This window comes from Rhodamnia argentea, chromosome 9 (assembly GCF_020921035.1).
Source record: "Rhodamnia argentea isolate NSW1041297 chromosome 9, ASM2092103v1, whole genome shotgun sequence".
Classification (NCBI taxonomy): Eukaryota; Viridiplantae; Streptophyta; class Magnoliopsida; order Myrtales; family Myrtaceae; genus Rhodamnia; species Rhodamnia argentea.
The window spans coordinates 21713464-21740059 of NC_063158.1; the positions used below are offsets into that span (position 1 = coordinate 21713464).

A 26596-nucleotide genomic window follows, 5' to 3' on the forward strand; every position below is an offset into this window, starting at 1 on the left:
TCGGATTCTTGAAGAAGTTCATGCTATTGTCTCCCATTCCAAGGATGCAGAGTGAGACGTTCAAGAATTACAGAGGTCTTTTGTGCCATTTGATTGTTTGAAAGCTGGCAAACTTTTGACCAGTTTCCAATTCAACTCGAATTTCGCTCATGAACCCGCCTAGGATCGTTCCATCAACTAACCCTAGTTGTACTAAGTGATTCTAGATATTGAGACCAGATCAAATTGATTGGTGTAATGTGAAATTTCATCCACTATATCATCTCTTTCGTTAGATTGCAAAGTAGACAGTAAGCATCATGCCCCGGCAACACAAGGAAAAAGGTAACCGGCAACCACCATGATTGGCCTAGTCGGTCGGTCTTACAGCAGCGGTCAGCCAAACCACCACAAGCCAACCTATGCCGTGGCTTGGTTGGTGAGGGTTAGACAACCGGCAGCGAAGAAGTTCGCAAACCAAGCTGCATTGCGCACTCGAGCGTCACTGATGGATTACATTGCACGGTACAGGACTTTAACCTGTAATGCTGCTCCAAGGGCTAGATAGAAGTACACCTTATCTCTTATCTGTTGCGATGCCAATGCGACGCCAACCGCACATCACGTAATTGTTCCCGTCATTATTAGCATTTTGACAGAAGAAATAAGACAGGTGAGGTGATGGACACGCCAACATTACACAAATGGAGAACATTAAGAGGCTCGTTACCTAGATAACCACAGAGGAATCGGTCATGAAATACAATGAAGACGGTCTGCAGGTTCATAGAAGCACGTCCAGCAAACCAACAAGTACAACTTCAATTACAAAGATAGCTTCCTCTCTATCTATAAAAGAGCTAGAAGATAACCAGTGAAGAAAAACAACTATCACGATTGTGGTAAAGTCACAATGAGAGGCAGGAAAGAGTAACACTCATTCTGAACTACCATCTGGGCTAAGCTCTCGGCTTATCATGAGCATAGTCAACAAGGATAGACTTGATGCAATCCAACAACAGGAGGTTCAAATCGCACATACTCTATAGTCAATTAAAACTAAATTTCTTACATACAATGCAAAGGGAACGAAATCCCAACACAAAGTTTTTTAAACAACTACTGTCTATGCTTTACGTAAGCACCAAAGCATTAACGATCTACTGTTTGTATATAGATATCTTTGAAATTATTAGTTTGAACAGTCTTTCTTCTTGTTGGGCAGGAATAAAATCAATTCATTATTAGACAGTACAAAAAGTAAAAGTACAACACATTCTGCATATGGATTATGGCTAAAAGACTCACATTTGAAGTAGAAAAACGTGACTTCATGAACTGTCCTAGATGAGAAAATGAAATATACGATAAGGCTCATCTGTCAACTCATTCTTGAGAGTTGAGACAAGTACTACCACATTTCATTGTATCAGCACAACATAATGATAATAAACCATAAGAAAATGCGTGGTTGCGCAGACAATCTGCCATTTTCAAAGGTTTCCTGCTTTGCGAGAGAATATATGCAAGGGGAAAAATAGTTTGATCAATCGATTAAGAGGAAAAACAGAAAGTACACAGGTATGGTGTGGATCCTACCTTTAACATCGACATGGGATGAGAGCATGAAATCTAAATATGCAGAAAAACAATATTTGATAGACCTTACCCTGTCAAACAAACAAAATGGTTTCTGAGAGGAAAGCAATTCACCAACTAAATTCAACCCAGACAAAGACTTCACAGATGGTTATCAATTACAAGATGCGAAAGATGGAAGTTCATGGAATTTCGCAAGACATACGAAGACCTATGTTCCCAAAAGATCTTGAAACCTTAAGAATCTCAACAAAAATGACCTGAAATGCTTAGGCAATAAACAAATTCAATGTGATGACATGCTCAAGTGACCTTTTACATTGTCAAAGGAAAAGAAGACTCATGTAACTGATTATGGAGTAATTAGATATTTGATCGCTAGTCATTAATAAGGTCCTTTCAACAGCGCTGTTTAATGGGGCCACTTCCGCTATGTGAAGTGTTGCTTCATAGCAGACCTACTTAATTAAACAAGGGGATCTCAATGAAGAAAACTTGCATCAATAATCATAAGGAATTCCAAAATTGTCCAAAAGTATCGTCTGCCAGACAATGGTACATGTCGCATTTACCTTTTGTAAATGATCAAATAACAATCAAGAACGTTTGCCACTATTTGAATTCGACTTGGGGCAAAGGACCCATCGTCCCTTGGCACGTCTGCGCTTCAAAATTGCTCTTCCACTCGTAGTCCTCATCCTCCTGCGAAAGCCATGGGTTCGAGCCAGAGATTTCCTCGATCTGTTCCTTTTTGTTAGGCAAAGCGCAGGCTTCCCAGCTCTCACCACCAGGCCACGGCGTTTCTCCGTAGTGGTTCCAAGATGAAAGTTGAAGTTCAACGTCAAAGACGAACCTGGAAATTGAAATTCACAAATAAGGGAAGGCACAGATGATTCTTCCCTTCTTTCAGTCATCAATGAGCTAAATCAGATGATTTATCATTTTCCAAAATCAAATGAAGAAGGAAATATATTCCAACATCTAAAAACACTTATGAACCATGCTTCCCACCACAAACTGGAGGGAGGGGAACACTCAAAAGCATGGTGCACAAGGCTTCAAAGCAGAATTCCTATTGACTCCCAAGCACACATGATTCTTCCTTCTTGCAGTCATCAATGAGCTAAATCAGACGATATATCATTTTCCAAAATTGAACGAAGAAGGAAATATATTCCAACATATAAAAACACTTATGAACCATGCTTCCAACTGCAGACCGCAGGAAGGGGAACACTGAAAAGCACAGTGCACAAGGCTTCAAAGTAGAATTCCTATTGATTCCCAAACAGTGGAGTTCATGTGCAAGCAAACTAGAGAGCTGCAAACGCAGGCTCCAAAGGCTAAAGAAGTTTTACTACAAGTGAGTCTACTCTGTAGGGTTTTACTGAGAAAACATGCTTACCCAGTACATATCACGCATTACATATTGAAATTCTCTAGACTCTGGAGGCCCCATCACTGTGAAGTGTGCAATTGCAAAGAGAAGGACTTGTTCGACCTACTTCTAACGGCGGCCAATCTAATTTAATAAGACTAAACCCAAAAAGACCATTAAAGCACCTAACAAACTCTTTAGCGAGTTCTTGGCAAGTACAAACTCCTATTCAAAGTGAATCTTGCCGTAATACATCACTCTTAGACTCCAAGCTGATCGACAAGATCCTCGGACACACAGTTTTACATAGGTATCGAACACCCAATTTGAAACTTCAATCATGCAACACTAGGAAATTATGCATATAAAGTAGACACATTTCCCCAAAATCTAACGTGGAGATAACAAATTCTGTCAAAAAACTAAGCATTCAGGGACAAATTCAACTGAATTATATATATCAGAGCAAGAATGTCAACTAAAAACCAACGGAAAGCCGTGACCACGAACTCAAACACATGACACACGAGAACATGGAAACGCGAGATTACCAGAGAAGGAGTTCGGGGAAGAGAGAGGAGACGAGGAGGGCAAGAAAGAGCAGCGAAGCAGAGGCGAGCGAGCCGTGGTCCTCGCGAAGTTCACCGAAGAAGGAGCGTTGTTCCCTCTCGAGCCCGTGAGGAAGGTGAGGGAAGCGCAGGGACCTCGAGCTTTGCTCCCCAGAGAGAGCGAGCAAGAAGACGAGAGGATCGCTGTGGAAGCCATTTGAGAGAGAGAGAGAGAGAGATTGTGGGGGGGTGGACACAACACTATCCTAAGTGAACCATGAATTGCGGAGAGAGAGAGAGAGAGAGACTGTCTTATCGGGTCAGCACAAGATCCGACCCAATTGAGTTTCTGGGCTTAAATTGAAGATTTGGGCTTTTTCTATCTGTCCAGCCCATTGGAGATTAGGGTCAGAGGTTCCCTTTCTGTTTTTCTAACTGTCCAGCCCATTGGATATTCATATGTATGTATGTATGTATGTATGTATGTATGTTTTTTGACGGTCGCCAAGGGAGCGGAGGCTATGGAGATGGAGAAGATGAGCGTGGAGCAGCTAAAGGAGATCAAGAGCAGACGAACCTGGACCTTAACCTGCTCTAGGATAGCCTCTTCAGACATCCACACCAGTTTTCGTCCTCTGTAGCGATGTGTCCTGTTAAGTCCCAATTGGATGATCATTTACGCGACAAATAGTTAAGCGAGCTTATGTCAAGATTAAATGAGTTTTACCTATGGATAAGCCCGTTTATACACGAGTAATAATATATGTCGCGTGCAGGTTTGACCATATCATATCCTCCCGCCAACATGACTCGTTTCATCACATTACATTTAAATAAATTTAGACGTAAACCAGCCCTAAACAACTTTTGCAAGTTTATAAAATAATAATACATATCTCAAACGAGTTAGGCGTGTTGTGGCACTTGACCAGGTTAATCAATGAAAAACGTTGTGCTAGGATTCAAAGACATGACGCGATTAATAAACAAACATGTCATGTATGGGTAATGCCTTACGTACATTCATCAACGATCTTCTCAGCCAATCTAGGGTTTCATTTCTTTTTGTTGAGATGAAGATCGGAGGAAGAGATGGCTTTCTGTGGATTGATTAACAGTTGGGCAGCCTTCAATTAGTCATATGATAAAATATCCTCATGCCTTACGTACATCCATCGAGGTTCACGTCTTTAATGTTACTCAAGATATGAATAAGAATTGGACTCAAATCTATGGAGGAAAACCGATTGGTCTCAAACGGTGGCCAACAGGACGTCATTCAGATCAAATGTATCAAATTAAGAGCAATGAACAGATCGAGTTGAGCAATGACTATTCGTCTTAATGCTTAAATATAATTAAGAGGATCAGGACGTGACATGTGACGATAGCAAGCACAAGTCGTGTAAGCATTTAACAGCCCTTCAGTTGCCCATGTGGTAATTACAATTGTTTGGAATGATTGTGTACTTTTAGGGAAGAAATGAACACAACAAAAATAAAAATAATAATGAATGTCCATTTCAAGTACGCCCATCAAAACAACAAAAATGCAATTTGTGTTCGAGTTTGAATCTAAAAAAGAAATAATTCCTTGAAGGGACCGTAGACTAAATCTTTCCTTTAGATTACACCTTATCAAATAAGTGGATTACTCTCATTTCATAAGCCAAGTCTAGAGGACTATTCAAAATTCTTTTCTTTTAGGGTTAATATCACGAAAAACCCTAAATTGGTATACATGTAACAAATTTGCTGTAAACTAATTTTTACTCATAGAAAATCCCAAACCGATACATCCGTGATAACTTTACTCTCCATTAGTTTTTGTTAAATTTAGTTAATATAACAAAAAATCCCAAACCGGTAAACTTGTAACTAGCGGAGGGTAAAAATCTTAAACTAATATACTTGTTAGCCGTCACATATCATCCAACTTAGTAATTTGACGGTGAAATTTAATAAAAACTAACATATGATAAATTTGTCACAAGTGTATCAATTTGTGATTTCTGGCGGTCAAAAGAGCTCCTTTGTCAATCACTTCCATTCCTCTAATTAGACCACTTGATTGCTACAAAAATCACCATCAGATTTCTAATTTGTGATAAATTTGTTATATGTATATCAGTTGATGATTTTTTATGATATTAAACCATTTCTTTTACAATGAGAAAGCTCAATTTAAAGATAAAAATAATTTTCCGACCTACGAAATACTCCATTAATCTTATGGCCTAACACCCAAAAAAAAAAAAAATCTCAACTTTAGCATCTATCTCAATTATATCCAAAACTTTTTGTTGTCTCATAAAAAATCCCAAATTTCTACCGGTTTGATAGCCAAAAAACCCTCAACTTTTACTTTTGTCCCAATTCTACCACCGTCAACCTTCCGTCTATAATCACTATTACTTAATCCTATGTGGCTCGAATTTTCTCATTGAACTTATCAATGAATCTTCGAAATTTGAAAACAACAAGTTTCAAGGACGACGAGATTTGAGATTGTTCATGCAACTAATAAGATCTCCACATCTAGCTGTTTTTTGGGCTGTTGAGTGCCGGGGAGAATCCAAACCTCACCGTCTTGAGTGGCTCCGTATCTCCTGGCAATTTGCGAGGGAAGCAGCTAACCGAAAAGAAGTTGAGGGTTTTTTCATGTCAGCTTTTCTGAGGTGCAATTCATTAACGATGTGGAAATGCAACGTATGATTAACTAATAGTGATTATGAAAAAAAATACTAATAGTGGTATAATTAGGACAAAAGTAAAAGTTGGGAGTTTTTTATGAGATAAAAAAATATCTTGAATATAATTGAGACAAATGCTAAAGTTGAGGGCTATTTGGGTATTAGGCCATAAGATTAGTGGAGCAATTCGTAGGTTGGAGAATTATTTATCTCTAAATTGAGCTTTCTCATCATAAAAGAAATGGTTTAATACTATGAAAAATCCTAAACATACATGTGACAAATTTATCACAAACTTGAAATCCAATGGTGTTTTTTATGGCATTCCAAGTGGTCTAATCAGAGGAATGGAAGTGATTGACACATGAGCTCTTTTGACTACAAAAAATCACAAATTAATACATTTGTAATAAATTTATCATCCGTTAGTTTTCATTAAATTAAACTGTCAAATTATTGAGTAGATGGCACGTGGCAATTGACGGGTGTATTAGTTTGGGATTTTTACTCTCTATTTGTTATAGGTATGTCGGTTTGGGTTTTTTTGTTATAAATAACCCAATTTAATGGAAACTAATAGAGGATAAATTTATCACGGATATACAACTTTGAGATTTTTTATGGGAAAAATTAATTTAGAGTAAATTTATCACATACATACCAATTTAAAGTTTTTTTTTTATGATATTAACCTTAAAAGAAAAGAGTTTTGAATAGTTCTCTCAACTTGTCTCCAATCTTATGGATTGGATAAGACGCAAGTACAAGTCTAAATAGGTGGACTCAATAATTATTCGTGACTCTCAAAGGTTGAATGCTCGGGTTTGTAGTAATTTAAGGAATTTGAAGAAATTTATCTTCCAAATGCGATTCGTACTTGGGGAAATAGTTTAGTATAGTTACATCTCCTTTCTTTAATCAGAATAAGAAAATACTTCAAGATGAAAGTTATCCGGATTCCTCAAGCATCCCATCGCCTTATATAAGGAGTGGAATTGCTGGTCCAAAGTATAGCAAGATTACTGCATGAGCAAAACTATGGATGCAACAGCAAAAAGTTCAGCTCAAGGATACGTCAAGGATGAGATTGCCCGAAAATGGAGGCTCCTATGTGGAGAAGATAACTGGGAGGGTTTGCTAGATCCTCTCGACATCGATCTCCGCCGTGTTATCATTCACTATGGAGAGATGGCTCAGGCCACATACGACACACTTCGACACGGAGAAGGCATCGAGATTTGCTGGGAGTAGCCGATACGCAAAGAGAGATTTCTTCTCTAAGGTTGGCCTCGACAAGGGAAACCCGTTTAAGTACTTCGCCACCAAATTCTTGTATGCAACCTCGGAAATTCATGTCCCCAGCACTTTTCTTATCAAGCCTCTATCACGAGAGGCTTGGAGGAAGGAGTCGAATTGGATTGGGTATGTTGCAGTGGCCACGGATGAAGGGAAGGCCGCGTTGGGCCGGAGGGACATTGTCGTGGCATGGCGAGGGACGGAGCGAACCTTGGAGTGGGTTGATGATCTGGAGTTCAATTTGGTTTCAGCTTCCAAAATACTTGGCAAGGCTAATGATCCTAAGGTGCACCATGGTTGGTACTCAATCTACACTTCTAGTGACCCACGTTCGCCGTTCAGCAAGAAGAGTGCTAGACATCAGGTTAGCTTCTTTTACTTCCCAATTCCTTTGAAGCTCAATTAAAATTTTTCAAAGGGACCTAATATCTGGAGAGGACATCATCATTCTCTTTATATGTAGGTTCTTGAAGAAATAAGGAGACTCGTCGACTTGTACAAAGATGAAGAAATCAGCATCACAGTCACTGGGCACAGCTTGGGCGCTGCAGTTGCGACGCTGAATGCCGTTGATATTGTTTCCAATGCATTCAACAAGCCCATTGGTCACCAAAGTAAAGGTTGTCCGGTCACAGCCATTGTGTTTGCTAGCCCTAGAGTTGGAGATTCGAACTTCAGGAAGGTGTTTTCTGAGCTTGCTGATCTTCGAGCTTTGCGAGTCCACAATGTGTTAGACATCGTCCCTAAATACCCATTCCTAGGCTATTCAGATGTCGGGGAAGAGCTAGTGATCGATTCTCGCAATTCCAAGTACTTGAAGAGTCCTGGAAATGTCTCAAGTTGGCATAGTCTTGAAGTTTACCTTCACTGTGTAGCAGGGACGCAAGGCACTAATGGAGGCTTCAAGCTCATGGTTAATCGCGATATCACGCTTATAAACAAAACCCTTGATGCTTTAAAAGATGAATATCTTGTGCCAGCCTCATGGTGGTGTCCGGAGAATAAGGGCATGGTTCAACATGGGGATGGCTCTTGGAAGTTAATGGAGCACGAAGACGATGACCCCGACAGCTGAACAGTCTCTGTTCTATTTCTGGAAAACTGTGTACATAAATAAAATTCAAGAACTATTGTAAAATATGTGTGGCCAAACAAAGGCAGTCTATTTCGTTGATGAATAAATGTAATAAATGTGTCCTTGCATCTGTAGCCCCGGCAAGGCAATTTGCATTTCGCTTTCTCAATCTATGATTGAATCAATAATCAGTGTTTCCCTTTTAAAAAGTTACTACATATGACATTTTGCATAAGGTGAACTATTTAACAGGAATTCATCCTTGACGCGGGATGATTGCATGTGGTCCCTTTTTTTTTTCAACAAGGACTTCATCGAATTGCTCGGTAGGTTTTTGAATCGTAAGATTCAACTCAAGAACAATTTGATATAACTATCTGTAGTAGTTTCAGTTGTCAAAATTTGTCTTATATAACCTTTTCAAGAGTATGGTGAAAGCCTCATAACTGCAGCGTCTTCAAAGTTGCAACTACTTGTGCTTGTTTTTAAGAAGCTACATAACCAAATGCATAAGTTGCAAAATTCACAGCACAGCCACAAAATAGTCATAGATTCTTTTGCCATAACTATACTCCCTAGGCTCTAAGATTGATAGTAGTATACAATCGAATCAACATAAGCTAAGTTATTTCTTGTAATTGACGAATTATTACATAGAAATATGATTTTTTTTATTCTTATTTATGGGATATTGTTGCTTGGACCCGGATCTAGGACCAGGTGCAATCACAATAATGGCATTTTATGAGATTCACATGGGACTCACAGGGATCAACAACCGAGATTGACCTGTTCCATCATGAATTGGGATGAAGGTGAGTACTTGCCATTAATATGGGAATCAATACAACAACACGAACACATTATGAAGCAAAATATCATAGAATCACTAGGTCATCATTGTGATATGTTGCTATTTGGTTTGCCTAATCGCGGCTACCTGTAGATGCTTAAAGTCTCTAATTGTGTTGCCCTTATCTTAATCTTACATTATTAGTTGTTGTCCAAGTTCATTGAAGATGAATATGTACATGAGTAAATTTTTGGTATTCCAAAGTTTTAAGGAACGACCGACACTCTCACTTAGAAAACTAGGCACAATTACATTTTATCCCGTGGAATACGAATGCGGGCAAATATGAGAAAACATCCAAGACAGTAAATTTGATCTAGAGAAATAGGGTGTAAATTTGGAAGCTTAAGCCAATATATATGTGATATACATGCAACATATCAAACTTGGTTATTACAGAACCGTGCACGTGACCTTCGATAGACGCAAACGTCCAAATGCATTTTATTTTATAATGTAAGTAATTAAGTTAAGCTAGGAGTGGTGGATATGTGAAGCCACCGTAAATCAACCCTTTGGCGATGTGATGATAAGCAGACTCGCTGAAGTGAACCCCATCCCAATTGGCGAAAGCCGATGGATCTTTGCAAACAGTTGAGCCGGGTTGACCACATATTGCTGACTTATTGAGGTTGTATGGACCGCCTCCTCCACAACAAGCGCTTAGTGTCCCTCCATAAAAGCCTGCGTGCGTGCACCCATGAAGACTTTTGAACAGATTACGTAATTAGGTGTGTTCTTGTCAATGACATCAACCAAAATGTCCCAATGTTATGTAATTCATTTAGTGTATTTCATTAAATAAAAGAGATACTAGGGCTTTCTTGAGCAAGGGAGTTTCAAATCGAAATTTCTTTTTGTAGTTTTTGGCTTTGAGCTTAGGAGCCAAAAGACACAGTACTTGTTACCGAGCTCCCATGTCACTAAACATAGCTAATTGGGAATGTTTTTCAATAATTATTGTTTATGTATAATATGAAAAAGAGAATGTACTTGCATGGGCAAAAAGTGTAAAGGATAAAGAAAGTTACAGCGTTTTCAATTTTGGTTGCTTATTAAGTATCTCGGACACTTGTTAACATAAAATGATAGCTACAATTGGCCGAAAACACAACCATGTTTTTAGCCTTGCCCCAATAGGTCGGTCCTGAAACCGAACTAAAATGGTTAAAGAACAGGATAAGCACCCTGCTCACTTCTGGGTTTTAAGATGCGCATTTTCAATATAGGAGACAGTACAATGTACATACATAGTCAATTCACTTGGAGCCCCACTCCATCACCAAATCATGCTTTCAGATTTGGCTTCGTTATATTGGCACATCCAATTTGTGATTCCACCCTCAATTGCTCTTGTGATTAAGCACAATCTTGACCCTAGATGCAAAGGAAGAAAACAGTGGCCACAAAGGGAGAGAAAAAGTTGGCTTTCATTCGATATACAGACCATATAAGTTGTTTCTTTTTTATTGCAAAGTCATTCTTATAATTAGGGATACCGAATTTAGTCACAAAATCTATAGTCACTTATGTGAATGGTGTTTGACGTGATATGTGGAAAATTGAAAGTCATATAGTTGCGGTTCATCACAACATTATTAGTTCAAGCAAAATATATATATGTGTGTGTGTGTGCTGACAATGAAATTTGAAATGAAAGGAAGGCTCACCGTAGCGTTTTGGAGTACGATAGATAGATATGGAGGCACCATAATAATCGGCGTACATGATTCTTGCATGAGGGTATTTTTCTCTCAAAACTTGCAGTTCTTGCTTGAGGTAGTTATTGTGATACTTGGCAAAAGCATTATAAGCCTTGAGACACCCGGTTCTTGGGTCATATGCCGATTTATTGGCGCTTTGAAACAGAACTAGATACAAGGAGAAGCAGCCAATCGGTAGCTGTCCCGACACCATTAGATCCACAGCCCCTTCTTCTATCAAATTCTGTTATGGTTATGATGAATCGAGGAAAGAAGAAGGAAAACAAAAATGAAAACTTAAGAATAGTGAGAAATGAAACAAAGCAATCTCCAGACAAATCATGCGGATTAGGGGATTAGTTCATGCAGTATGGAGGTCATCCTACTTCTCCAATAGTCACCGTAATCGAAGGTCAATGTCTATTAGTCCCCTCATTTTGCACCACATTTTAGTTATCGTCAATGTTTCTTTATGACCTCTTTACTTGGTCTTGGTTATTACTTCTAGGGTTTATATTTTGTACAGACATTCATGTAAGAAGCTTTGTCGAGCAGCGTAGTGATAAAGGGCTTTTCTTTTCATTTTCCAATTCAACATGCTCGTACAAAACGTGTTAAAGTTTAGATCAATTTTACTAAAAAGCCTAGACTCCTCTAGGAATCCCTACAAAATCAAAGTCTATTAATGCTAGTTGGAGCGTGTGGCCTAGAACGAAAGCAAAAAGAAAATCTCTGACAATGTAGAGATATTATGCAGGTCTAGGTCGATTATAGGGCCTATCTTGGGAGTCCTCCACCAACACCACATGTAAAAGCCTTTTCTACAGAACCATGAGATGAAACTATCTCCCTTTGCCTTGAACACTGAGCCATCCTCTTTTGACCTTTTCATTAATCCGTCAAATATTTATCACGAAAAAATTACAAAAAAAAATTCTAAAATAATTATAATTATATCAATTTTAAACTTCTTACATTTATGCCATTTTAATCTTTCTAACCAAATTGATTCTCAATAACCATGAGATGATCATCTTAGGTATGATCCTTTTATCGCAAATGCCGTAATAAAGACGCTTACTGTTTTCTCTTGATTCAGCAGACTTTTTGCACGAGTTTAAATGAGAGAAAGAAGTGAGGAAATGGTTGAATAATTGAAGAATGAGATTATTCAGAAATACACATTGAATGCTAAGAATCATATGCTTGCGAAAGAAATGGAAGAATTCATTGAAAATCCTACAAAACCCATTCTTATTTTTTCTATGACAAATGGTTAGAACTTCTTCTGGGTTTGAATTCTACGGAAAGGTCCACTAGAGATTAGAGCGTGAGGAAATACATAACAACTCTTGAATATAAATAGAAAAGGGATGTAACTCCACTTTCTTTGAAAATGGTAAGATCTTTGGCGCAAGAATTGAGTAAACAGAATCCATACAACATATCAAATCCTATAAAAAGCTGTATTCGATGAAAGTGACACATTTGGTTTTGAATTCCAATGTGGCAATTTTGGTTGCAAATCGTGACGTAACGCGACCGAAGCCGATATGACTAATTTTTAATACTATGTTTTATGTTTTTATTTTCTCTCTTTTTTTTTCCTTCTTTCTTCCTCCAGCTGGCGGTTAAGCTCGGTGACCAGCCAAAGGCGAGGGCCGTCGAAGCTTGCCCGCACCAGACACTGGCTGGGCGAGGTTGCGTCTTGTGAGGTGGCTACAAGAAGAAGGAAGAAAAAAAGAAAGAAAGAGAAAGCAGAGCAAAAAAGGAGGAAAAAATTAAAAATTATAAAAAATTATTGAAAAATGGTGACGGTAGGGATTTTCGGCCAAAATTTGTCAAAAAGATTGAATGAACATAAATGTAAAAGGTTTAGGACTGAATTGAAAAAAAAAACAATTTATAATTGAGTTGACATAATTACAAGAGGTTTAAAACTTTTTGGTAATTTTTCCTATTTCCCGCGCACGTACATACTTGCGCATCGATACCAAAAACTCATAGTGAAAACAAAATGAGCTTCTGCATTCCAACACTAGTACCACAGCTTCAAGAATTCCAACAAAACGTTAAACTCCTGCCTAAGAAAAACGTTAAACTAATATGTGTTCATCGAAGAGACGTAAAGATTCAGAGTGATCCTTAATTTTATTACGTGAATATAATCTTAAGCTCATGCACATAAAAAAAACTTCTACATAGGTCTATATGTCGTAATGTGTGCTTGATGTGGTGATGGTAAAAGAAGCCCAAATTATTGTCATTGCTCCATAAATAAACCTAATTCAGATTGCTTTGATGTGTGTGTGTGTGTGTGAAAAATCGAAGTAAAAGTTTGGATGACGTACATCGACGGCCCGAGTAATGGCTCCAACAACTTGCGGTACCAAATGACGTAGCTGTTTAATGGTCCAACCAAAACTAGAGGGAAAGTTGTAGTCATTTTCACCAACCTCCCCCACCAGAAACAGTGACTTCTTAAAGTATTCATCACATTCTGCACCCAAAATATGATCACGGGGCGAGATAAATGGAGTTTAACTAATCTGAGTTGAAAAAAAAAAATACATATTGGATGCATCAAATTATTTTGTTTTGGATAAAGGCACCATTGATGTGCGAAATTTGCAAAATTTCAATCATATCCTTTGATTTTTTTTTATATCCGATTATATCCTTTTGATGGCAGTCTTTTTGTTCGAGTTGGTCCGTTATTATCAAAATCTGATGACGTAGTATAAAATAACCCAAAAAAGAAGAAGAGAAAAATTAAGATCGATTTTACAAATTAAGGAATCAGCAATGTCTTTACCCTCTTGTTTTTTTTTTTTTATCAATTTTAAAGGTAGAGATTTACCATGTTTGGTGGTGCATAGAGATGACTTCAAATTCTTGAACCAGCCAAGCTGAACGCTCATCGAGTCATTTGTCCACAACACAATGCCCTGAGCATTGAAGAAAGACGAGTCGATTGCTGAAGCACCAGCAACTGCGAAGTTCACTCCCGTACGGACAGGTGGACCTTTGGCTACTGCCAGATACGGTGGAAGATATGGCAGTCCAAGTGCCTCGGCTGCATTATCATGTTTCTCTTTTCGTCATGAGATTAAAAATGCTTTATTGGTGGCATTAAGAATGAATAACGTCAGATTGCACAAGCCAGATGAAACCCTCTAGCAAAGTAGTGATGCGCTATTGAGTTATTGGACAAAGGAAGCCGCTAGCATGACAGTTTAACGGCACTGTTATTATTTCTGACTCCATGATGTTCTAATTAATGAGTATTTTATATAAAACACGTGATAATGATGTGTGGATCTATAATAAAAAATAATTGATATTACTGTCAGATCGTCAGAGAAGCATTTTCCTTAGACAAATCATTTTTTTTTTAGATGTTGAATTCCTAATGACTAGATCAAATGCATTTACATCATATGGCTTGATATGGGTAATCGAAAAATGTAGAGAAGAAACTAGAGAGAGAGAGAGAGTATGGAATACCTATGAAATCGACGACGAGGCGTCCATCTGAGCAGCGGCCCGTCGCATGATGGAAGAAAGTCTCCCCATAAGGGAGCGTCCTGATGACTGGAAAAGCGAGTGCCCTGGTCCGGACAAAGTTTCCGGTGTCGCTCAGAGAGTCGCCGAAGTTGAAGATCGCATCGTAGCGCCCAGGGGTCGACACAACGGACTGCGAAGAGAGGCAGCAGACCAAGAACAACGCTCGTATCTTCATGGCTTTCACGACAAACAATGCTTGAAAATTTCGATGAAGGGGAAGAGTCAGCTTGAGCTTGAGCTTGAGCCCTTGTATTATCTCATAGGACAACCTCACCTTGCCAATATAGGCACAGGGAGTTTGGCAAGATGAAGCTTTAATGGTTGGCTTACAAAATCAGCATCCTTTGATTAACGGGTAAAGCCATCATGTAATCCTGTTCACGAGTCACATCGGTACAGCAACACTGCTTATTTTGTCCTGACTTTTGCAAATTTAGTTGTAAAGAAATTTTGTAGATCTATGTGTAATGCACCAGTGTCATCCTTGACAAAATCTATGGGAGACCTTCGCATAGGAAATTACTCAATATGTTCGATTGTGCTCACAAGCCTCTGAAGTTTTCTCGCTAGAACCAGTAATTTCTATACTAAATAATGGGACGAACATAAAATCGGAGAATTTTAGAGTCGTAAGATATTGTTTTGTCAAGAAAAATGCTTTTGACTCCAACTTGATGCGTCGGAAAAGAGCCAGTTCACTAACAAGCAAGTCGATTGTCCTTGATGTTCATGAGAAAAATACGGAATTGTCATTGCGATTTGCCCGTATTTGGATTGGAATCAATGCCCTTATGTAAGCTATTGTTGTAGACTAGTTACGAAATCCTAAAAGCTGGCTCTAGGAAGAACTCTACCAAATAATTGAAGAGATAAGGGAAGGAAGTCGATAGTTTTTGAGAAAGCTTGATTGATTAGTAATGGATTGTGAATATGTCTTAGAGTTGGTAAAAATGTCCACATTAGTGATAGTCATGCCACGTAGGATGATCGACGTTTACTTCAATGATTTTCAGCCAAAGTTAACCAGAAGAACTGAACTAACACATATGCAAAATGTTTATGGCTAAATTAATCCAATTAAAAAGTTTAGGACTGAATAAGCACGAATACAATAGATATAGGATTCTTTCGGTACTTTTCTTTATGTAGACTTATAGTACCAACTCCTCGCCAACCATAAGCCAATGTCATCGCCATCGTCACATCTATCAACCATCACGACATGCTTTATTAAAATGCTTTTGAAATATTGCCCTACATTACTTGACAATAGGCCATCTATACTCTTTATATTCATGTGGTCTCTCTCCAACTAAACTTATATTTTTAGGTTGAATGTTCGGACATAGCCTTGAAGCTAGTACTCCCTTTCGCGTATAGCAGCCTTGCGAATTCGAGGGAGGGGGAAGGACATGGAAGGACTGGTTCAAGGCACCATCAGTGATGGTGGTGGTCAAAGAAGTTGATGATAGCTAAAGTGAAGCAATGACAATGGTGGGCGCGAGAGAGGAGAAGTTAATTTTTTTTTTCTACCTACTGTGACAGAAATTATTTATTCAGGTATGATTTTAGTTGCGACCACTCATGATAAATTAGCTGCAGGAAATCATAGCATTCAAATTAAGTTCAAGGACAGTCAGAATGAGCGATGAAGGCAATGCAATGTGGCACGACGACAGGCGACGTGATGAGGAGGCAGAGGGCCGGAGCCACAGAGAGCGAGAGAGAGAGAGAAACCCTGTTCAATTTGATGAGGATTTCACGCTCCAATAAGTTCCCATAAAATATGATTGGAAAGCCCTATTTTCTAGTTTCTAATGTAACAAGTTTCCTGCAATTTGGAATCTTCCGAATCTTTTACGGTCACTATAATTTTGTTGAGTACTATACGGTCACTATGAGGCCATGGCCGCCTTCACCAACGCCTCGCATTTACGGTCAACGACTTTATGCGAGTGATCGAAAAATGTAGAAAAGACACTAGAAAAAGAGTGTACAATATATATGAAATTGATAATGAGGTGTCCATTTGAGCTTCGACTGGTCTAGTGGTGGAAGAATGTCTCACCGTAAGGCAGATTTTTTTGGCCTGCAAATGCGGGTTCCCTGGAAAGGAGGGCATTTCCGGCGTCGCACCGAGAATCGCCAAAGTTAAAGATTTCCATTGTACCGCCCCGGGGCTCGACAAAACGGACTTTGAAGAGAGGCAGCAGAGCAAAAAAAAGACTAGTATCTTCATCAATTTCACGTCCACAGGGAGAGTAGTAATGAATTTCACTATAAATCAAGTGATATAACGGAGATTATGAACCACACTTGAGTTACTCAAATACTCTTAGTATTTTTCAGTCTCCAATTTGCATCAAATAACCTACAAGCGTTTAGCCGCGCAAATCCTCATGAAATAATCTTTAAACCTCACAAAGGAAGTCACAAATCTTACTCACAGAATTTAATTGGCTTGAAACACCGGGGATATCTCTTTGGTACTCTTGACAAAGAACATCCGCTTCTTATAGGCAGGGTTTGGATCCAAAATAGGAAACATTCTCCAACTAGGAAACCATCAATTAGGGAACCTATTCAAAGTAGAAAATCTACTTTAATTAGGAAACTTTCCTTTTCAAGCTCAAATTTGAGACGCGTTTCAACAATACCCACCTTGGCTTGACGTTTGAGCCAAGTAATAATCCAAGGCACAATCGCTTCACTAATAATCCGAACTTCACAAGTACTCTCCCACAGCCCCCGTGGGCTCAACCGCCATAGACGTCTTTCAAGTCCAAGTCATGCTTGAACTTCGCTAAAATCGTTGACCTCCTTAGAACACCAACTACAAATGCACTTTTAACTGCACTGCTGTACTTTTCAATATAACCTCCTTTATAGCAGATAAAGCAAAACCATTGTTGTATTTATATCTATCGGGAGATCGAATACGTAACTTATCAATATTAGCAATTACAACATTGTTGGCTCTACGGGCTCCCTTGCTACAAGCACTATCTGCGTCGATTACTTCGCTCCCGCTATCTCAGGAATTTTTAGTTGCAACTCCACCTCAAGCTGAACATCATTTGGATTCGTATGAACACTACTAAAATCACTCTATCCCAAAAGAACTAAAGACTTGTCAAATATAACTTCTTTGTTGATAACAGGTGAATTTAATTTCGGGCACCACAATCGATAACCATGCTTACCTTATGCATAGCCTAGGAAAATGCACTTTTTTGCCCCCATCAAGCTTACAACCACTAACTCGGACATAATACAAGCAACTAAATACTCAAATAATAGAATAATTAGTAATGTTACCCGACCACACTTCTTTGGGAGGCCGACATCCAATTGCAGTCGATGGAGTTCTATTCACTAGGTAGCTCGACATACTAAGCGCTTTAGCTAGGAATCTCCTAACCATACCAGCACGAGAGAGCTTTTTATGAGCCATCTCTAGTAATGTTTTGTTCATCAACTCTGCAGCATGTTGTGGTTCATTAGCAATAGTACGATGTCTCACTATAACTTCCTTCATGTATATGCATTTAATAGCTCCGAGCAAAACTCCATATCTTTGTCAATCCACACGTGCTTGATCGTTTTACCGGTTTCATGTTCAATTAAAGCTCTCAACTACATTATCTTGACAACGGCCATCAAACTTGTGCCTAAGCACAAATATCCAGGTCTTCCTCAAATAGTCATCAATAATTGTTAGCATAAATTTGGTGGTATTCAAGAAGTCCACATCTTCTTTCAAGTAGAGATATGATGCAAGCCTCTCTCCGGGTGGCATCAAGGTAGTCTTAGTTCACGGCTTTATTGTAAAGATTCTGCTCCAAATCAAGCTTGCCATTTAGGATGGCAGCCACTACTCCTACCAAAGTAGGGGTCTACGAGTGACGGAGCATGTGAGGTGACAGAGCTACTAGTTGATTAACTCATTTTGAATTTGATCATGTCTTGAATGGCTTTGTAGGTGCCCATAATATCAAATGTGTTACTCTTTCTTCTCCTCTTGGAGTTTAGAGTCCTATCCAACTCGTGCTTCTCGCCAACCGGGGTGGCAGCCACGTTAGGTGTAAAGATTCTCCGATCAATATGGTGTTGGTTAGATTTCTCTAGATCACCTACTGCATCACCACCATCATTGTCACCATCGCTAGCATTGTCAGCTCCTTTCGACGCAACCAAGTCTTCTTCATTTCATGTTGCATATTGCCTAGCAGCATGTGAATCATCAAACACAATACACAAATCGGGATACCGAGGAAACTCGTCCTTCCCGAATTTAGCCCATTGGCTATTATCCTACAATTTTCACAATAATGACATAGTTAGAAACATAATCAAAACTTACATCTACAATGAGAACAAAATTACCCAAGTGATACCTTGATGTTAGACTCCCATACACTTGAATCCTCCACAGAAACTATTTTGTTTACATTATCCCATCCAGATTGTGAAAGAAGCTTCTTACAACTACTACACTTATCTCTTCAATTTGTTTATCCTATTGTTTAACTGAACTAGACTAATGTCAAGTCATGTCAGCTTATCAAATTCGGCATGTATGTTATTCCACCATGCTTTATTGTAGGTACAGATGGTACGATTTTCCTTTTTTTACCTCTTCTACCAACAAACTTACAAACAGATTGGTCAAAGGCTCCATCTACTTTGCCATAAATGACTCTTTGTGGGATGCCATTTACTTTTAACTGGTTGAGTATCGAATAAGCCGACTCACCAAAGTATATTACATTCATCTGTGATCAACAAAGGTCAAACCCCACTACATGAATAGCACACTCTTTGATCATATAAGTGATAGACCAACATGTTGAAATGAATAGAAGAATTGTCACTAATTAGCACGATCGATCAATTAGCAAAAGTGTACATGGCATCGAACATCCAGAGATGGAGTACCAATTCAAGCGCAGAAGCTTTGATGTCAAGATCACATTAATATAACGTTCTATGACTATGAATAAGAGAAAAAAAAAGTGAAGAAAGTTGAAAGAGAACATCCCATATTAGATTGTACAAGATGTTAAAGACACCAATTGATCGCGAATTGAACGTGTATCGGATGACAAAGAGGGAGATGGAGCTAGGTCACAACAACAAAGAGGGAGAGAGAGATTCACCTTATTATGATGGAGGCTAGGGTTGCAATGGAGGTAGGGTTGCAATGAGAGGCAAAGCTATGGCTGCGGCGATAGGCTTTTGATAGTGGTGACGAGGATCCTTATGGTGACGGAACTCGAGTGAAGAGGAGATAGAGAAGTTCGGCTGAGTCCGTACACGCGAGAGACATGGACTTGAGAGAGAAGAAGAATGCATGCAAGAGAGGGGGAGTAAGCAGATGAGACAATTTGTTAGTTCTATTTTTGTTCCAAAAATAGATGTAGAATTCTATTTTTCATATCTATTCCACACCAATTTCTACGCTAAAAATTTGATCAGGAAATAAAAAATGAAATTGCAATACCAAACAAATTTCTGCTCTAAACTTATTATTGGAAACAAAAAAGTAAAAAAAAAAAAATAGAGAAACAAAATTGTTATCATGCATGCCTAGGCAAGCTTGGCCTCATGTGCCGGCTGTCTCCAAGGCCCAATGAATGGCAGAGGAAGAAGAAAAAGACAAAAAGAAAATGTAAAATGTAGGAAATACAAATAAGGTTATATAAAAAAAATAAAAAAATCATTTAAAATTGATTTTTTTCTCGGATAAAGTCATGAGAACGAAATCATTTTTCAAATGAGATCCAACTACCTAAAAAACATTTTCGGTCACATATCACCAAACAAATAAAAACATTGTTTTCCTGAAAAATAATCTTTGAGAAATCGTTTTCGTTTTTTATGAAGTTTTCCTCAGAAAAAAAAAAAAAAAAACACCCTTATGTCGCCACCTAAAATTTGGATGTCAAATTCTAAGCTAATGGATTTTTAAGTTATTAAATCTAGCTTGGACTCTCCCAAGTTCATATTAAATCGCAACTTAGGGTTTAACTCATTAACATGCGAATTGATTTACTTGGAGTAGATACTAATCAGTTTACGGTAGGTCGATTAGATACCTAAATAAAATAGTAAGAAAAATATTCTATTCCTACAAACTAGAGATAATGAGTCCGGTGACTTGATAACGTTAGATTTCTTTAACTTCCTTTCGGTTCCATGAAAAATATTTTTATCGGGCATCATGGATTGATTTTAATCTAAGTCACTAACATAGGCGATCATGCGTGTGCGCAATCAATGAAATAAATACCCAAGACACATCAAATAATTGCAGGGAGCATGCGTCAATCAATTTATTCTCACTTTTGGGATTTTCGCGTTTTAAAGGAATAGAGTAACCTATATTCACTGCATGGAATTCTATTCTAAATGCAATGACATGAAAGAAATTAACTACGTGACAAACCTAGATGACATGCAATTAAATTAAACTATTTGCAGATTAGGCGATATGTCTAATGTAAAAATATAGCATAATACACAAGGCAGTATAAACTAACTATGACACCGCAACTTCCAAAAGATCATTTCTAATTATTCATTGCGTCTAAACGAGGACATCAACAATTTTATATTCGTGTGCATTGGTTTGAAAACAATGGAGGAAATTCAGAAGCTTCAATCGTCTTTGACCTCCTCCCAACTGAAGGCCTCGTCAGTTTTTGCATCTCCAATAGGTCTTGCAATATCGATGATGGGAAGTAACAAAGTCAAAATACTCTGTTTTGGCACGGGCGGCCATGGCGGAGTTGGATGATACAAATGCGTGCAAGATCGACGGGATCACCGCTTTCTGTCGCATTCGGGATCCTTGAGTAAAATATCATACATATCATTCGTCTAATTTGCGTCGTTCACAAACTATGTTTCTTCTTTCTTTAAGTAATAATTTGAATATCATTTAAGTTTGTCATATGGCCGGTGGGATCCCGTTATGAATCAATGGTGGAATTGAAAGGAAGCAAACACCTTGGTTCGGTTCTATGGACTTGCCACACATGTTAAAAAAATTAGGTGAAATGCAAGTGAAATTTGCATTTCACTTTAGTTTGGACATGGTCATGATTGTTACAGCTATCATTGCAGTGTTAACTTATTGAAACTTGTATGATGATTTTATGGAGCTAGCTAGTGGTTTCACGATTTAGTGTTCGCATCAGCTTTCACCAACCTTATTGTGTTAGCCTGATCTTATGCTTTTATGAGTAATTTGTGTCCAAGTGCAAGAAAGATGAAGATGTACATGAGCAAATCTTGGTATTCCAAGTTTTGAGAAATGCCAAACACTTTCAATGAAAAACTAGGCACAATTACCTTTTATTATGTCCGCTACAGGGAAAATATGAGAAAACAGCGTACATAGAAAACTTGATCTAGACAAACATGGAAGATAAACATAACAACGAACATCTGTATGATGTACTTAATATATGTGACATATCAAACTCCCTTATTTCGAAAATGTGCAGGTAACCTTCGACAGATCCACCTGCTCGCATGCGATTTATGTGTCATGTCTAAATGAAATTAAAGTAGGAGTGGTGGAGATGTGAAGCCACCGTAGAGCAACCCTTTGGCGATGAGATGATAAGCACTCTCAGTCAAGTGAATCCCATCCCAATCGACGAAAGCCGATGGATCTTTGCAAACAGTTGAGCCTGGGTCACCACACCTTGCTGAATTATTGAGGTTGTATGGACCACCTCCTCCACAACATGCCCTTAGTGCCCCTCCATAAAAGCCTGCGTGAATGCCAATGATATCACCCAAATGGTGCTAATGTTACATATGTCATCTGGTGTATTTCATGAAATCAGCGAAGCGCTAGGGTTTTTCTTTCCGAAAATAGCATGAGAGTTTCAAACCGACGTTATGAAGAGACGTAACACCTAACGTTCAACCAGGTTTAGAGCATCATAACTAGCAATTGAGTAGTAATTGCCATTCAGCAAATCGTCCGACCGAAAATAAGTGCTGACGTTATGTCAAACTCAGACAACCATATTTAATTTGATTGAGAGTTGCATGTCTAATGTGTGGTTTTTGGGAGAGAAACACCCAAAAAAGGAAGGATTTTTACCTTTGTTTTGGAAGGGATTTAATTGCAAATGGGAAATGAGGGACATGAAAGATTTAGTATTTGGCCACTTTTTCGAATTCAACTCATATAGGCATATCTACTCACGGTCATATGATTTTACTTATTTTTTTCATTTAAATTTTATTTATGACTTTATTAAAGTGTTCGAGTATAAAAATGTGTATTATAAATCTCCATATTTAATTCATGTTTTCTATTATAAAAAAAAGTAGTTAGGAACGGTTTGGGCCATTTCGGGTTTAAGCATCTCAAACCTGAAGGCCCATGCTAGCCCATTTAAATAATAAAGAATTGGACAAGCTCGATCCTAGCTGAAAAAATCAGCCCGATTTGGTTCAGTCCGAGTTCACTCCTAGGTTTCAAGATGCCAATCTTTAGGAAAAAGTCTATGTATTAAGTCAATTCACTTAGAGCCACACTCCATCACCAAATCATGCTTTAAGATTTGGCTTCATTATATTGGTCCATCCAATTTGTCATTCCATCCTCGCTCTCTATGATTCAAGAAAAATCTTGACTCTTGAGGTAAAGGGAGAAAACTGTGGAGAAAGAAAAAGAAAACAAGTTGGCTTTCACTTGATGAACAGACCATGTAAGTTCTTTTCTCCTTTTAAATACACGGTCATCTTTCTAAATATGGATCTTGTTTGTTATTTGAAAATAAATCTGTAATTACTTGTACGAATGGCGATGGATGTGATATGCGGAAAAGAAAAGCCGTGAGTACACGACTTGTTAGAAGAATATTAGTTCAAACAAAAAATATGCATTAACAATGAGATTTGAGAGGAGGAAAAAAAAAGTAAATGCGAAAAGAAGGCTCACCGTATTCTTTTGGAGTGCGATAAATAGGCACGGAAGCACCATAATAATCGGCGTACATAATTCTTGCATGGGGGTATTCTTCTCTCAATTTTTGCAATTCTTGCTGGAGGTAGTTATCGTGGTACTGGAAGAGAGCATTATAAGCCTTCAGACATCCAGTTGTAGGGTCATACGCCGAAACGTTAGGGCTTTGAAACAAAGTTAGAAACAACGCAGAGCAGCCTACAGGAAATTGTCCTGGCACCAACAGATCCACTGCTCCTTCTTCTATCAGCATCTGTCATGGTTATGATTGTTCATGGAAAAGAAAAGTCAAAAATAAAAACTTGATAATAGTGAAAAATGACGATAATGATAATAAAACAACAACAACAACAATAATAATAATTCAAGACAAATCACGTGGAATGATTTGTAAATATTAGTGAATAACTTTTGGGAACCGCTTCATTCGCCCTGGACATCATCATATATTCTTTGTTTTATACATGTAAACTATTAAAAGGCGGTACTTATTTTTTTGGTAAGCACAAAAGCTCGAATTTATTAGTTGCCATTTAGCTATTGTCAATGCTTCTTTGCGGGGAAAATTACCGAAAAAGGTCCAAAAACCTATTTCAATTTTTTTCAATTTAATTCTAGTTTTCTTTGGTTACTTTAGTCTTAAATTTTTTACATTCGTGCCAATTTAGTCTGTCCAACCAATGATGATGTGGAACTGTCGATCCCGACCTTGACTTTTTAAATAATTTTTTTTTCTTTTTTATTTTCTTTATTTTTTTCTTGACTTAGGGCCGATGAGGGTCGCCAGCCAACCCTTACCGGCCATAGGCCAGGGCTGGGACCCCTCACCACCACCGAGCAAGGGCGCTATGCCCTCACCCGACCATATCTAGCTAGGGTGTCGCGGCCCTCGATAGATCTAGGCAAGGGGCCGTGCCCTCACTCTAGCCGACAAGTGCGTTGCGGCCCTCACCTATTGCCTGCGAGGCCCTCGGGGGCCCCAAGTATAAAAAAAAAAAAAATCTAAAGAAAGCAAAAAAAATATATATATATTAAAATACTAATAAAAACAATCAACGTTAGCACCGCCAGCCAAAATTGACCGGAGGACTGAATTGGCATAACATCTGGATTATTAGGGTTTGCATTTGGTACAACTTCTAAAATAAGAAGTTTCTCCAAATAGTGTAGTGACGAAAGCATTTATCTATCGTTATCGAATTCGACATGCTCATCTTTAAAACGCTAGGCTCATGCCTTAGAAGAACATCCCACCAATCTGTGATCATTAAAAAAAAGGAAAAAGAAAAGACATAATGATTCAGAGCGATTCCTAATTTGGGTATTTAACGTTAAGCTCGTGCTGAAATAAGTTTGTGCAACATACACTGGTGGCTCGAGTGATGGCTCCAACAATTTGTGGTACCAAAGGACGTAGCTGTTCAACGGTTCGACCAGAGAGAAAGGGAAAGATGTAGTCATTGCCACCAATCTCCCCCACCAGAAACAGAGACTTCTTAAAGTACTCTTCACATTCTGCACAAAAAGGAAAAAGAAAAATTACAGCAAATGCTTCACAAAGATTATACTAAGGACCTAATTTATAGAAGTCAATGCCACATGTCTCCCCCAATCAGAAAGAATTGTTAATGTCGAATTTGCTAAACTACAGCACATGTTTCATAAGAGTTATACGAAGCGCCCAATTACCAGGAGGAGGTAACAGACGTTGCTAGCTCCTCCTTTGGCCCGTCCGTCATTGACTTACATCTCTATTATTAATGTGAAAAGAACCCGACAAAATTTGATGATGATAAATACAGTAATCAATAAAACATGAGAAAAATTAAAATCGATACTACGAATTAAAGGCACGCATGACAATACTTCTGAAATAGAATTCTGCTCTAAAAGTGCATTTAGAGCAGAAATCCGTTTGGTAACACAACTTCTAGAGCATAAATCCGTTTAATTGCACAACTTCGTTTTTCTACTTTTGGAACATTTTTGTTGTTCTAGAAATAGTTTTGAAACCACTTGAAGAAGTTAAAAAAAAAAAAAAATCACTTCTCTCCAGTAGTAGAAAAATCAACTTTCGACTAGAAGTTGATTTCTAGAGTAGAAGTACTATCATGAGCACCGCAGCAATGCCATGAGCGCCGCAGCCATGCCTTTAGGCCCTTTACCCTCGCTTTTTTGACAAGGAAAGGCAGAGATTTACCTCGTTTGGTGGTGCAGAGAGACGACTTCATATTCTGGAACCAGCCAAGCTGAACACTCAACGAGTCATTTGTCCACAACGCAATCTCCTGAGCAGAGAAGAAAGACGGGTCGAGTGCTGTGGCACCAACAACTGCGAAGTTCACTCCCGTCCGGATAGGTGGACCTTTGGCTACTGCCAAATATGGTGGAAGATAAGGCAGTCCGAATGCTTCAGCTGCATCCTCATATATTTTACATTAAAGTCAGATGATCTATTTAGAAGGGACCAAAAATGCACTTATGGCAAATGACTTTGCAGGAGTGACCGAAAAATGTAGAGAAGAAATTAGTAAGAGAGCGTACAATACCTATGAAATCAATAATGAGGCGTCCGTCTGAGCATCGACCAGTCGCGTGGTGGAAGAATGTCTCACCATAAGGGAGATTTTTTACCCCTGGAAGTGCGAGTGCCCCGGTAAGGAGGAAGTTTCCAGTGTCACTCAGAGAGTTGCCAAAGTTGAAGATTGCATTGTAGCGCCCGGGGCTCGACAAGACGGACTTTGAAGAGAGGCAGCAGAGCAAAATGAAGACTGCTATCTTCATGAATTTCATGTCAAACAATACTTGAAAATTCCGATGAAGGCAGGGTCTGCTTGGGGTTGAGTTTGTTCCGATGAAGCTTCAACTGCTCCCTTGCCGTCGAAGAAAGGCACCCTTGTATAAATTTTATAA

The 26596-nt window shown here is 38.5% G+C and overlaps 3 protein-coding genes and 1 pseudogene across 8 annotated transcripts; 1 reads left to right on the plus strand and 3 right to left on the minus strand.

The window, feature by feature from the left end:
- Positions 1 to 319: 319 nt before the first annotated feature.
- Positions 320 to 3800, minus strand: LOC115752932 (50S ribosomal protein L34, chloroplastic). Of its 6 annotated transcripts, none has more exons than XR_004016823.2 (4): positions 3508 to 3800; positions 2151 to 2431; positions 1579 to 1649; positions 320 to 709 (listed from the first exon to the last, which is right to left on the minus strand). XR_004016823.2 is itself a non-coding variant. In XM_048285574.1 (3 exons), the coding sequence occupies exons 1-2, from the start codon at positions 3719 to 3721 to the stop codon at positions 2175 to 2177; spliced, it is 471 nt and encodes a 156-aa protein (XP_048141531.1). In that variant the 5' UTR covers positions 3722 to 3800; the 3' UTR covers positions 320 to 710; positions 2151 to 2174. The 6 variants fall into 6 exon arrangements, 4 of the variants coding, with proteins under 4 accessions (XP_048141531.1, XP_030547224.2, XP_030547223.2 ...); XR_004016822.2 differs by lacking the exon at positions 320 to 709 and adding an exon at positions 1296 to 1483; XM_048285574.1 differs by lacking the exon at positions 1579 to 1649 and having other exon boundaries at positions 320 to 710.
- Positions 3801 to 7235: 3435 nt separating this feature from the next.
- Positions 7236 to 8568, plus strand: LOC115752968 (annotated as a pseudogene).
- A 1157-nt stretch (positions 8569 to 9725) lies between these two features.
- Positions 9726 to 14997, minus strand: LOC115752973 (GDSL esterase/lipase At5g45910-like). The gene is made up of 5 exons (XM_030691414.2): positions 14632 to 14997; positions 13985 to 14200; positions 13476 to 13624; positions 11092 to 11368; positions 9726 to 10105 (listed from the first exon to the last, which is right to left on the minus strand). Exons 1-5 carry the CDS (start codon positions 14864 to 14866, stop codon positions 9891 to 9893), a joined length of 1092 nt encoding a protein of 363 aa, XP_030547274.1. The 5' UTR covers positions 14867 to 14997; the 3' UTR covers positions 9726 to 9890.
- Positions 14998 to 22260: 7263 nt separating this feature from the next.
- Positions 22261 to 26476, minus strand: LOC115752957 (GDSL esterase/lipase At5g45910-like). Its single transcript, XM_030691390.2, has 5 exons — positions 26233 to 26476; positions 25884 to 26099; positions 25050 to 25198; positions 23660 to 23936; positions 22261 to 22475 (listed from the first exon to the last, which is right to left on the minus strand). Exons 1-5 carry the CDS (start codon positions 26474 to 26476, stop codon positions 22261 to 22263), a joined length of 1101 nt encoding a protein of 366 aa, XP_030547250.2.
- Positions 26477 to 26596: the final 120 nt, after the last annotated feature.